This window comes from Leguminivora glycinivorella, chromosome 5, assembly GCF_023078275.1.
Source record: "Leguminivora glycinivorella isolate SPB_JAAS2020 chromosome 5, LegGlyc_1.1, whole genome shotgun sequence".
Taxonomy (NCBI): domain Eukaryota; kingdom Metazoa; phylum Arthropoda; class Insecta; order Lepidoptera; family Tortricidae; genus Leguminivora; species Leguminivora glycinivorella.
This window is the reverse complement of record NC_062975.1, coordinates 10421134-10435631: the sequence shown is the minus strand read 5'-3', so window position 1 is coordinate 10435631 and position 14498 is coordinate 10421134. Positions and strand designations below refer to the sequence as shown.

The 14498-nt window shown below is 35.9% G+C and overlaps 1 protein-coding gene across 1 annotated transcript in view; it reads right to left on the bottom strand.

Annotated features, from left to right (window-relative positions):
* Nucleotides 1-1325: 1325 nt before the first annotated feature.
* Nucleotides 1326-14498, bottom strand: part of LOC125226210 (elongation of very long chain fatty acids protein) — a 38899-nt gene continuing 25726 nt past the window's right edge. Inside the window, exons 5-9 of the mRNA XM_048130127.1 lie at nucleotides 14266-14322; nucleotides 11999-12104; nucleotides 6275-6411; nucleotides 4852-5013; nucleotides 1326-3802 (exon numbers count right to left, since the gene is read on the bottom strand). Of these exons, the coding sequence (XP_047986084.1) occupies nucleotides 3668-3802; nucleotides 4852-5013; nucleotides 6275-6411; nucleotides 11999-12104; nucleotides 14266-14322 (597 nt within the window). The 3' untranslated portion in view covers nucleotides 1326-3667. The remainder of the gene's footprint in view (nucleotides 3803-4851; nucleotides 5014-6274; nucleotides 6412-11998; nucleotides 12105-14265; nucleotides 14323-14498) is intronic.

Below are 14498 nucleotides of genomic sequence, written 5' to 3'. Positions count from 1 at the left end.
ACAAACTATATATTTTTATAAACTGCATAAATGTGGCTTTTATTGATATTTATTGCTTCTAGATATATATTGTGTAGAAAGAACAAAATAGGATAATGTTAAAAAAAAATTATCGCATTTTTAATATTTTTTAAAATTTTTGTATTTTTTTAAATTTTAAGTACATTAATCACTAAAATAGCGATAAACTACAATGATTACAGCTTTCGTGTGTTAAAAATAGTGATTATACCTGAAATCATTGACAAAACTTATTGAAATGAGCATTCAAATCACCCTATCGGGCGATGTAAATTATTTTTTATCACTCGTCCTATAATATATTTCTATAACAAATTATACATTTTATAAAACTAGATAAATGTGGCTATTAAATAGTATTTTTTATTTTAAAATAACTATTACGGTTTTTATAAAACGTGCAATAATATGTATAAAAAAAAAATCTCGTTTTAAGATTTTCCCATTTTTTTTTTATTTTTGTTCTAAAGTACATTTGTTTTGTTCCAAAAATGAATTCCTCGTCCTTCATTTATCCGAAAATGATATATCGCATGCCCTACTTTGTATAGTTTTAGAGAAATATGGTTTCAAAAGAAGCGCGGAGGCGCCAGCCTTCCCCCCCTCCTCCCTCCTAAATTAAGGGGGGCTCTCGATGCCTCCCGATCTTTATCTACTCAGGGCCACCCAAGGAACAACCTGTGCCAAGTCTCAGTGCTTAATCATAAAATGCAGGGTGTTGTGCAATAGCGTCCCAGCTAGGAGTGCGTGTGACTGGTTGAATGCAGAAACAGAGAGAAGGCCTTTTCGTCAAAATACAGGAAACAGTGTGAATTTCACAAAAGTTATGTAGAAAAAATATTGTAAGCAACGGTGTTTAAGGCACTGTTCCCACCGCGAGCTAGTAAACTATGAGCTATCGGCTATAAAAACGAACAAAAGATAATCACTCCCGTGTAAATAAACGAGACACAACGATGTTTATAGTTACTCGCCCAGCGGTGAGCTATAAAAACCGCTGTGTCTCTTTTATTTGCAAGGGGGTGCTTATCTTTTGTTCGGTTTAATAGCCGATAGCTCATAGCTTACTAGCTCGCGGTGGGACCAGTGCCTAACGGTGTTTACTCGTGGCGCAATTTTCGGCTTCGCCTCAAATTGTTACTCAAGCCACTCGTCTTTTTTGACCTCTATTAAACACCATCAGTTGCATAAAATACTATTATCAGACCAAGGGACGGAATTGGATTACCCTACGACCATTTTAATGGATTTAATAGGAAAAAGGTTCAGTATTTAATTTTGTAATAATACAAGTAAAAAACTCGTCACTTTCATATTCTTATTTTTTAATTAAATAAGTATCACAAAGTTTGATAACGTGGCGTTATTTTAACCATTACCTATATATTTACATGATATTAACAATGCCAATTTTGTGTAACTACCTAAATTAAATCGTGGTCGGAAACCTTAGCAATCACCTGGCTCTAATAATAGAAGGTAAATGCTAAGGAATTGTCGAATAGGCCAGCCAAATGAGGCCAAATTTTTTATGTTCATTTAAAATTATTTAAAAACAGATTACCTATATAGGTAAGCGAATATTATCACAATCTTTAGCTGCCTGCAATGATTATGGCTTTATGTACGAAAATTGTTATCATTAATCATTATTCTGTTTATTGGACAGTCAATAACGTTAAAATGCATTTGAAATTGATTTTACGTGAATCAGTCATGAGATTACAGATTGTAGATTTGTCTCAATTGTCTGTGACAGCATTATTGGCATTAATGATTAAACCCTTTTTAATCAGACTCCAGGTCTTACCCAGTCCCCAAACACCACACCCTCACGCTGTAACCATAATGCTTTCAATAAGCCCCCTGTCAACAGAACTACCAATGCGTTATAATTATGCCTGTGGTCAATACAAATATGTAGTTTAGACTTAGATAAAAAGATACTTACAACAAAAAAAAACAAGTTTGTTTCTCCACAGTCATATTACAACCAAAAATGTGATCGCGCAAACAATATTATGCTTGGTTATTATAAACAGTCAGGTTATTTACAACTAAAAAGAGATTACTTTCAAGTATAAATAATAACTAAACTAAATAAAGTAAAACTACATACTTTACAGGCTAGAGAAATGGCTTGATACATCAGTATGCTACAAATATTACAATAGCCTGGCCCAGACAGAAAATAAAATGAAGAGGGCACTGTGTATTAATGCTTCAAACTCTAATTGCAAATTATACTTACATAATTAAGAAACTCGCGTCCTTCATTTTTAATCTGAATTCGTGAGGGAGCGAAGATGAGGAACAATGAGCTGCAAAATTGCACGGAGAAATTATGAATGAATTAATTGATTAATTCGTCATGCACTTCAGCAGCTCACTATTGACATTTTCAATCGACTGGCACTATCTCATAATTACATTTAACCTCGAACTCTACCGGAATGGTCGTATTATGTACACTTTAGCAAACCGTCGGTACCAATGGCTCTCACACTTTAGACACACACTCGTTCCATTCAACGGAATCGCCAACAAAAATATTGACGTCCTTCAAACGTTCTCACACAATTACTAGCAATGTCAACACTTGACAAGTAGTATTACTGGACCATTTACGTCTTCTACCAAGTGAATCGTCTGAGACGTACCAGTATAAAGTATGGCCTCAAAATCCTTAAAAATAAAGCATAACCGTAAGACCGCACTTATACTGGTGTGCACCTGAGGCGCAGTGCTCAGTGCATTATGGAAATACGAACTACAATTATAACCATAAGGAAAATAATAAGTTCGTTACAGCATCATTAAACTAAGATCAATGCCAGATTCATAGCACAGAAAATCGTACAAGCAACAGTAAGAAGGTTTGTCGCAACGACTATCTATTGTTTAAACAAGTAGTTTTGAGGTACAATGAGCTTATAAATATTATATTTGGTGAATAATGATTACTATAAATAACCATGTATTCATCTCAATTTTTTTTTAAATAAAGGAATTATTTTGGGTCGGTCACATAGAAGAGGACGGCCTCCTATTTTTATAAGGTCGTCCTCACACGTACGGTTGCTAAGCAAGCAACTTTAGAAAACAAAAGAATTCAAAAATCATTAAACTTACACGGTCGTCTAATGTGGACGGGTTTTTCCATTGACCTTACGAGCCTTAGGAGCCTAGATTATAAAGTCTATCCACAAACCAAACTGACTGCGTGGGCGTAAAACTTACATTTATACTTGAATGGTCACAGCGGGAAAAAATATTATTAAAGTTGTTCAAAAAGTGATCCAAACATGTTTTTATTCGCACGCACTTTGCAAATGTAGGTACTATTTATTATAGTAAAAAATTATCTACAACCACGGCGCCCGTTTGGTCAGTGGAAGCTTTTAAGTACATTGTAAATTACGCAGTCACATAACATTATCTACATTGATACTCTATAACAATTCTACATCTAATTAACAATAACTTAAGATTACCTAATTGAGCTTTCACCATCGGGTACTCTTTAAAGGGTCACTATTTAGCGGAACGTGCCCCGTTCGGTAGGGTTACCGCATTGAGGAGTAGCGTCGGCTGGAGTGGGTAGTGCCCTCGCGGGTGGATTGTTCTAGATTCAAAATGCATGCGGTCACTGCGCGGCTACGGCACCAGCCACTCTCTGCCGCACGTCGCCAAGCGCTGTGCCGTTGCTGAACCCGTTCAAGAGTGGGTGCATCTTTGATTCCGACTTCGCTGCCTCTGCTGCTACTTTCGCTTTGGCGATCTGGAAAGATAGAAGAAGTTCATAAGAATACTTAAAGTGGGTAATTATTGGCTGGGTAAAACTTGAACTAACGGCCTCTAGATAAATTATCATGCAGGGTAGCTTCTGCTTGTTGTAAAATAACATTAGGTACATTACCTAAGGTGAAAGTACTAGTGCTCGATGCTGAACTAGTATTCGACATGGGCACTTTATGTCAAAGTCATATTTTTTGTCTATATTCGAATTTAATCCTTGTCACTTTGACATAAAGTGCCCATGTCGAATACTAGTTTAGCGTCAAGCACTAGTACTTTCACCTTATCTATTTTATACTACCCTGACTAAAAGAAGATTATTTAAAGTATTTCAAATAGTCTTAGGTACGTCTAATTCATATTAGGCTCTCTAGCCTCATATTTTAGAATAATAACCTTTGATTTCAGGGTCCTCTCAGTCCAATTATGCTCAGACGATTGTTTAGCTAAAATATTTACCGTCGAAGGTAGCACGCTATGTCAAACACGCCTACTTAGTATAAAAAAGGAAGTGGTTATACGGTATATAAAGTATTGATACAAATTAGGTTAAGGTCTGAACATCAACAGGAAATATGATTTCAATATTTATAGTGACCAAGAGAACAGGTTACGGTATATAAGATTACCTAGACATGCAAATGGTCAAGGGTGTGACCCTAGACTTTTACAATGTAGTCGGTTTATTTTACAGTCATAAAAGTCTATGAGAGTTTAATCAATAGTAATCATAGCTTAAAGTACACAAAGATTATTAGCTAGTATATCAAAATTATTGACAAAATAAATATGATATTGTCCTTGAAATTAAATTAGGTAGTTCTATTTTTTTACATCAATTTGACATCAAACGTCTACCTATTCAAACTGCAACTTGCAACTCCAGAGGCGTCACTTGCGTGTCGCCGACCCTTTAGGTTAACCCACCATTTTATATGGAATTTGACAGTTGACATCCCACTACCCTGAGTTAAGTGGTTGGTGCAAGTGGGCCTTAGCAATCTAAATATGTATGGTTATCTAAATACTAACTTTAGCCTTTTCTTTCTTCAGATAAGCTTGCTTGTAGAAGTCAGAGAAGAGGTAGTAGAAGAGAACGGAATGCATGCCGATCCACCAGACGAAGGCGCGAGGGTAGTCGCACTCCGTGAACAGCAGCTGGAACGTGTGGATAAAGACAAGCACGAACTGGACCTGGAAAAAGCAGAATGAAGTTTTAGTAAGAGATATTTTTGAGAAACCTTCCGTTGCGAATGCGAGATGCTATTTAAGTATTTACAGTCGTAGATCGATTTATGTGAACTAAAACTACATTTTATTACACTGGCAAAAAATATCATTTTATTATAGCGAAACTTACCTACTGTTCTCATACAAAAGTGACTCAATAGGTACCATATGCAAAAAGGTTTACATATAAACTGTGGCGCTCTCATTATTTTCTACTTTTTTGGCCAGGCTGTAGTCAAATGCACAAACGTTTACGATAATATCGTTATCGTAGTTAGCTATCTCTATTGCTCTACGTATTGGCACGACAGAGTGAGACTGCGTTTAGATCGGCGTTTAGCGTCAACGATTGTGGTTTCCTCTTCTCTCTTGTAATTTCCCGTTTGTATTTTCTTTATTAATCTAATAAATAAGAGACTCAGACTGAGTCAAAAGTGTCTACCGTGAACTGTCAGCTTAACAAAAATAGATGTAGGGACATTTATTGAACTAATAAATAGAGGTACGTTGCAAATTCTTTAACGTGAATTGTCGAGCAGTGTCTCTAATTGGGAAAACAATTGAAAATTTGCGGATGCTTTTGGCAAGTCATTTGAAGTACAAGTACAGAATAAAATCATTACATCACTCTAAAACTGAACGTTCAACTAGGTTAACCTCGTCCTGCCCAAAGTGATTTATAAAGGATTTTTTGGTTTATAAAGAGACATATTGACGCACAAACTTCAGTGTTTGTCAATAAGTCCCTCCGGTCGATCCTCCGTATCTTCTGGCCGAAAACTATAAGAAATGAGGAAATGCCGACAACCTCCGATTGCCCAGGAAGCCTGCGGAAATGGAGATGGATCGGTCATAAAAATACCAACAGCGCCAGTATCCGTTTGAGTGGCGGCCTCAAGGAGGAAAGAGGGCCCGCAAACGCCCCGTACACACCTTTGAGAACGAGCTGAGGGAATATGGACTGAGCTGGAACGAGGCCAAGGTGGTGGCTCAAGATAGAAATGGAAGGATCTTTACCTAAGTCCTTGATACAACAACAACAACAAATTAAAAGCCTGGATAAACAAAAAATGCCTATTTTTTTTAATGTTTTACCTAAGTCGTGATACAAAGGAAAATCTACCCTATTTATTCTATAATTTGGTTTAAATATCAATGGCTCAAACTGTATATGGTGGACAGGACGAGGTGAAGTCCAAGTATAATGAATGTACTATGTACTAACCATTTGAAGAGCGGTGAGGTACTTCTTCCACCAGAGATACTTCTGTACCTTGGGTCCTAACGCGGCTAACAGGTAGTATGAGTACATGATGATGTGAACGAATGTGTTCAGCATGCCGAAGAAAGTTGAGTGACCGCCTGAAACAATTGAAAAATAAATTAGAGCCATATTTAGCTTTTTTTTCTTAGACATATCAAACCCTACTACTACTATCGTTTCTGAACTATACGTCATACGTGATACCTTTCGGTTTAAGGTGCCGTAATACCTGGTGCCGTAGCCGAGTGACATTTCTGCGACGCGAAACGAAAACGAAACGCCGCGAAAGGTAGTCTGGCTCTGTCGCGCCAATATGCGAGAGCGATAGAGATAGATATCTACGAGCGTTTCGTTTCGTGAGCATTTCGTGAGCGTTTGTGCCATTCGGCTACGTACCCTGATCATTTTAAATAAATTGAAAACTGATTAAAAATAATCTCGAAAAGGACAGCGCACGTTATAATCACGATTAACGGATGCTGGCAAATACTCCAATATTACTGAACTACGATTAGTTTGGAATTGAGATTGAGCTTCATACAAACTTTGAGGTATCGCTAATCGCTAATCCCATTCTCATCGCGATAGAGTTAAAGTAATATACTAATGACATGACATGATATTATTATATCGCAAAATTACCGATTGATAAACCGATTGATGCGTGAACTAGTTAGTTAGTTGTTAGTTACATTGCAAGTTGTTGAGGTTACATACAATTCAACACTCCAATCAAATAATTCAAGAACCGAAATGTATTAACAATCGCACGGACGATAACGTTAATAATTAATAAAAACAAACTTAGGTAACTGATCTAGGAAATATCGTCATAGGATCCTTATTATCATATTATTTACGTCATACCACATGATTTATTTAACTCTCTATTACCCTAATGAGTAAATATTTACTTGTAACATGGACATATACCAACATTGCAAGTAAATACGACCGTTCTACAAACATCAGTGAGCAGTTTCCTTAACTGATTTGCACTTTACCTTATACCACTAATATCTTACAAATATACAATGTCATGTAAATGTATTAAAACTATTAAGGTCATTATTTACTCGATCCAAGTGCCATTAGAACTGGTCTATATTTCTGTAATCGTTTCTCGGAACCTGACTTTGTACAACCGGCGTACATTGCATCATACAACCGCATTTTGTTGGAACCACCAATGGTTTTCTATCGATTTTTTTTTATGTGGATAGAACAATAACTAATATATTATATGCCAGAATATGTCCTTAACCGAATAAAGATATATGTAAAATTATTTCACGAATAGGAATTGAAATAAATCAATAGCAGAAACTATATTTAATACCTATCTTCAATATCTATCGTAGGTTAATTATACCTACTAATTTTCATGCTCGTTGGCTACGCTGACAGGTGACATTTTGATAGTATTTTGCCAGAATCGGGCGTCTTTAGGTGAGAGATGTCACATGTCACTCACCCCATCGAGTTTCAAAATTTACAGTAAATTAATTAGTTTATTGAACCTAGCTTTTTTGCTGTACCTATGTACTTTTGTGTCCATGTTAATGTGTAAATTTGTGCATCTATAGTAAGTATCATTGTATCATATTTATTTGTGATATCATCTGGATATGCATATTATAATTATTTACGTTTATTCAAGTTAATTTGCATTTCTGGCAAAGCTGCGTAATTTTCCGAAAATACTTGTTCGAGAAAAATCTGTTAGGAACACGACACGAGCGTTTTATGCAAACATCGTGATTTGCGAGGCTCCGAGGAGGCGTTCGAACTCTAAACAGATTTGCGTAGCCAATTTTTTGTAAGGGTCGAGCTTCCAAATTTTATTTTTTATTAAATTGATGTCAGCGAGATACAACCTTTGATCAAGGTTTTTTATTAATATTGTAATTAAATACCGGTGCCTAAGATGGGCCGTCGCTATTTTAATTTTATATTTTTCTCATTTTTTATATAAACGTACTACTGCAAAACATGCAGTTTTCTGTGTGGTTCACGTTACAAATAATTTAAGCACATTTACAAAGGTATGACATGACTAAAGTGTCATGGCATCGTAGACAGCAGTAGGTACCTACTTATGTTAAATAGAAAACATTTTTTCCCCTCACTAGCTCGGAAACACGTGTTTTGTCCTTTAATACCAGCGGGTAAAAACGCATTTTATCCACTAGTGGGTAAAGTAATTTGACCTTGAATAAAGTCAAAATAACTGCTTTAAAATTGATAAAAGTTGGTGAATCTCGTAATAAAGATGACTTACCACCTGTGGAACTACTGGAAGCAGTGATTAAACGCATTTTTTGCGTTGTGGTTTCCTCGCTATAGTGAGGGGAAAAGTTTTGTGTTACACTCGGGTGCAAATGTATTTTACTTCTCGTGTGTTAAAAAACTCGCAAGTTCAGGATTCTATTCTTGAACCACTCGCTTCGCTCGTGGTTCAACTATAGAATCCTTTCACTTGCTCGTTTTTCAATTCCACACTCGGCGTTAAAATACAACTTTGCCCCATGTATAACAAATAACTATTGTTTGTTTGAAATGGCATATATATTAGGTACTAGCTTTTGCCCGGGGCTTCGCTCGCGTTAGAAAGAGACCAAAAGTAGCCTTTGTCACTCTCCATCCCTTCAACTATCTCCACTTAAAAAATCACGTCAATACGTCCCTCCGTTTTGCCGTGAAAGACGGACAAACAAACAGACACACACTTTCCTATTTATAATATTAAGAGCCAGTTGCATCAACCACATTTGACAGACACATCATCGTCACACAGCACACGTCTATGGAACTTCCCATACAATAAAATTTAACGAACGCTTTAACGATGACAGACGGTTTGATGCAGCCGGCCCTAAGTATAAGTACATATACAAGGTGCTCGCGAGGAACCCATATAACTTTAACGGCATATTCTTGGTCACATTTTAAGACTAAAATGTCATATAAACTTTTCTAGATTTCGTCTAGTTTCAGAGTTATTGCCAATTAAAAAAAAACCATTTCCGTATTGTTACTCAGAAAAGGTCTTCTTAACGGCGCTGATGCGCAGTTGTGGAGCATAGTCTCACAGTAGTCATTGATAGATGTCAAAATGTGACAAGAAAAACTTCCGAAAAATTTGGTTTTTAGAAAAATAAATTAAGGAACTCATTTTAATTGCCAACTTTATGGATAAAAATTACTTTATATGTGAAAATACGTCCAAAAAAAAAAAAAAAAAAAAAAAAAAAAAAAATTTTTTTTTGCGAAAAATTGTAAAATTCATATAACATTTTTTCTTTCTTTTGGCCTCAGAAACGCGTGGTTCAAGTTATGCGGGTTCCTCGCGAGCACCTTGTATATTAGGTATATCTGCAAAATCGAAATAGTTACGTAGGTACAAACTAGCAGATAAATATAGCTTCGGTCCATGTGCGTGAATTAATTGAAAAGCGTACTTAGATCATAATTATATGAAAATCTATGTATATATCTTATTTAACCGTTTATAATATTAGGTAACTGGCGAAGGTTGCTCAGCTCTCAGGTAAACGGACACGTATCGCTAGCCTTAGACGGGTTCACGGCACGGTTCACTATCAATTATATTTTCATACGTTTGACATCACACCTCAGTTGCAATGACAGAAAAATATTTACGGATCTAGGATCAAATTCGTTGATCGCTGTTTACACACACACAATGCGAGGATAGCCCGTGTAGAAACAAGGCGTCCGACCCACACAACAATAAATATTCTCGACGTTTGCGATGAAAACTCGGAGACCAAAGCGATATACGTCTTACCTCCTCGAGCTCCGGCGCGGCACTGAAATTGCAGGCGTCCGTCGCCGGTAAAATAGCGACAGGAAGGTTAGTTTTCAAAAAATTGGCAAAAAATCATGATAAAATATTATAACGACAAATGGATAACAACAGTTTAAGCACATTGTGCAGATTATTTATATACTAAAATAACTTCGATAACATGTAGATTTTCGGAAAAATGATCACTTGTTTCGATGTATTTTCAAGACAAAATTGAGTTCGTTTTACTTTCAATTTCTCAATTTCAAAGGATTAAATGATAAATATTGTTTAATGGGCCTTAAGTACGAGATATTTGGAACTTAAATTTACCTCATTTATATGAGTAAAGTTTAATTTTGTCGAGAGCTAGTTTTATTTTAGGTCGTCGACTCAAAGGCGTTCGAATTAGCCTACCGAACCCATCCTGTGTATTTGTTACGAACTAGCTTTTTCCCGCGGCTTCGCTCGCGTTAGAAAGAGACAAAAAGTAGCTTATGTCATTCTCAATCTCCCTTCAACTATCTCCACTTAAAAAATCACGTCAATTCGTCGCTCCGTTTTGCCGTGAAAGACGGACAAACAAACAGACACACACTTACCCATTTAAAAAAAATGTAAAATTTTTAATTTTATGAATAACTGAATATGAATATGAATATGAATATAATATTAGTATGGATGAACGAACGAATATTTAAATCGGAACTAACCAAACAGTTATCAGTGTAATAACCTCTTTCATTAAATTTATAACACATATGATGATATGGCAAATGAGAATAATCGATTAAATATGAGAATTTCCATTATTGAAAAATTTCCACATTAAAATATATAGGAATTTTTAAATGTATTTAATACTACTAAGAATAAAGTGATTTAGATTGCGGTTAAAGATTGTGCACGTGCTCAAATTACGAGACCACTAATTTTGTACTTGAATATAGGTGAATAAAATAACTAAGAGCTTTTAAGAATACAGTGTTTAGTTTACACATACTGTAGGTGTCTTTTAATCTCTGGATCGCCAATGTCAATGAAAAAGTACTAGTACAGTATAAATAATGAGTACTATCGTACAGTATGGCCACTCCCGCTCCTCGCTAAAAGTGCCGCTCACCCCCTTTCGGTTACCTCACAGTTACCGCCTGTCAAAAACGCGAACAGTCGACCTGTCATATTTCACTCATACAAGCATAGTACGCGTTCACCTACACGAGCTTACGCCGTGGCTTGCGTGGGCGACGGTCGCGCGATGGTCGCGCGACGGCGATGCGACGCATACGAAATCAAACCTTATCGATATGGAAGTATGAGACGCGACGGCGACGGTCACGCGCAACCGTCGCCCACGCAAGACACGGCGTTAGACTGTGTGCTAGGAACGCGCCTCTTTCATATATTTGATCGCCAGTATCCGAGGTGTGGTACTAGTCAGGCGAAAAAGTATAAGTTCTAATTCTAATTGATTGTAGGTACTATATTGATCATGGGGTCAGTAAACTTCTCCAACAAATTTAGACCACTGTAATACATTTATGGATCAACAATACAAATAAATTAACTTTTTTTACATTACAAGCGATAACTTTCAACGTTATAGTACTGTTATTATGCTTAGAGTTTTGAATGATCACGCACGGTTAGTTTGACAAGACTTATATTGACCGGGATAAAAACTGTGATTACATTTTTGTCCAGCTATTCGTAACTGATGTAATGCATGTTATTGCTTCGTCGAAATATTGGAAGGTCGACAAAAAACCGAGAGGTAGTCACGGTCTATATCTCTATCAATATAAGTTTGCTTTTAATATGTTTATCTTTATTGCTATATGGTTGTATAATTATTTATACTTATTTATACATACCAGGCGTGAATTTGACTCCGAACCACACGGACATTGGCATAATACCATGGTGGATGACATGCAACTTGGATACATGGTCAAACTTCTTGCGCATCACGAAGAAGATCTGTAACAAGCGCCGAGTAAAAAATTTTGCACCCAGAGGTTTAAAAATATCTTCGTATGGAACCGGTCAGCGATAAAGAATGAGATTGTTCCGGACAAGCTGGTTGCTCTATAAATATCATGTAATTTACGTTACTGACTCTGTTTTCTGTGATGTAGCGCGCCTATTGAGTAGATTTTTGGGACAAGATATAAATAATAAACCAATTTTTTTTTGACAATCATAATAAAATCTTGAAATAATCGATGGAATCAGGCGTTACTTTGTGGAAATCCATGTTAATTGTAAACTAGAACTTTCCTTTGCTAATCCGCGAATAGATAACCTGCAAGTCAATCAGTGCTAACCTGTTATAATTACTTGCGTATTTTTTTTTTTTTTTTACAAAATTAATTGCATGTAAAAAATACGCAAGTAATTATAACAGGTTAGCACTGATTGACTTGCAGGTTATCTATTCGCGGATTAGCAAAGGAAAGTTCTAGTTTACGATAAAATTTTGATATTCACTAACCAAATAATTAAAGTACCTAATAATTTTCCCGTGAATCAAAACTGGCTGTAGGATAAGTATAACCAATCTCTCATTCACGACTAGATACAATTCAAAGAAACAAAGCAAACAAGATGTAATACGTAAAGGAAGCAAACAAACTCTTACAATATTAGATCAGACTCGTAGACTTATGCAAATTGCGATGTGACCATATCAGTCGCGGAAATGAACATAATCGCCAACATGGGGCCTTGCTGTTGGTGCACCTTGACAGTAAGTATTAGTAAAGTTATGAAGTCTAATCAAATATTTTTTTGGCTTGATTACATTATTACTAAGATTAGACAGACTATCTTGCATAAATAGACTAGTGAATCTTTAATTTGTTCCGTATCCTAATATTGGGTTTATACAGTGGGGCCTGTAACAAAGGCGAAGAATTGAACTCTAGGCTATTCTTATACTGATCAACATTTGTTCGGCGACTTTTAAAAATAACTTGTATTTTGATTTTCATCACCCTTGAAAGTTTTTTCTAAGAGGTAATGTATTGCGAATTCTGTTAAGTCTAAAGTGTGACAGACAACGTCAATGACAACAATAATGGCGTACATTAAAGCTAATATTTATTTTGTATGAAAAATTAAAAATTTAAAGACTTCATAATTTTTAAAAGTCACTGAACAAATGTTGATCAGTATAAGGAGTATTTAGCCTACAGTTCAATTCTTCGCCTTTGTTACAGGCCCCACTCTGTATAGGTACTTTATATGCAAACTAGCTTTTGCCCGAGAGACTTCGCTAGCGTTAAATTCGAAAATTGCAGAATGCTCAATACGAAATTCCACCCCCCATTTTAGGGAACTGGGGGTTAAAAGAAGACAAAAAGTAGCCTAAATATGTCATTCTTCAACTATTCAACTATTTCCACTTAAAAAATCACGTCAATTCGTCATTCAACAAACATACAAACACTTTCCCATTTATAATATGAGCGATATACTTTTTTTTTACATAAAGTACAGTATCTACTAAATATTGCACATAGGTATTTAAAAAGAGACTGTTGTCACGCACGTTATTTTATGATGATAAACAGAGGTGTGGCATGACCTTTGTGGCGTCTTTCATCGTCCAGCATAGAGCCTAGCATTTATTGCAAATAAAACGCTATATTTAAGTATATTCAAAACAAACACACTAAAAAACTTATGAATCAACATCTTAAAGAATGAATATTGTACCAGAACGAATGAGCAACATTATTTACCTATTTATTTATATATTATTATGAGCCTATTGTGTCCCCACTGCTGGGCAAAGGCCTCCCCCTCTTTTTTCATTCCTCTCGATTGTGTGCGACCGAGTGCGACAACTGACCAGTCTCTCAAAAAGGAGTCTAAGTTATCCCGCCATCGCCGACGAGGTCTGCCGGATCCTCGGTTTGACTCGAGGGGCTCCCACTGCGTGGTAGTCTTGGCCCATAAGTCATTCGGCATGCGGCAGACGTGGCCAGCCCAGTCCCACTTTAACTTGGCCGCTTTCCGAGCCACATCAATTATCTGAGCCAAATAAACTAATTTAATTTGCAGTCACCTACTCGCGTAAGAAAATATCCTTCATCCTATAAATCTAATTATTTAATAAACTCAAAATAATACTTACAGTATCGAAGAATTCCGTGAATTTCGAAAAGTAGTACCACCAACAACCAGATGCCGTCTGCAAACAACCAATGCATAACACCATTAAAATATATTATTGGATTTTCTATTTTATTTCACCAACATATTTTATATAAAAAACTAAATAGAACCGGATCAAACTAAAATATATAGAAAATATAAGATTATTAAATACGGAAATTATAATATTTATAATGACAATAATGACTAATA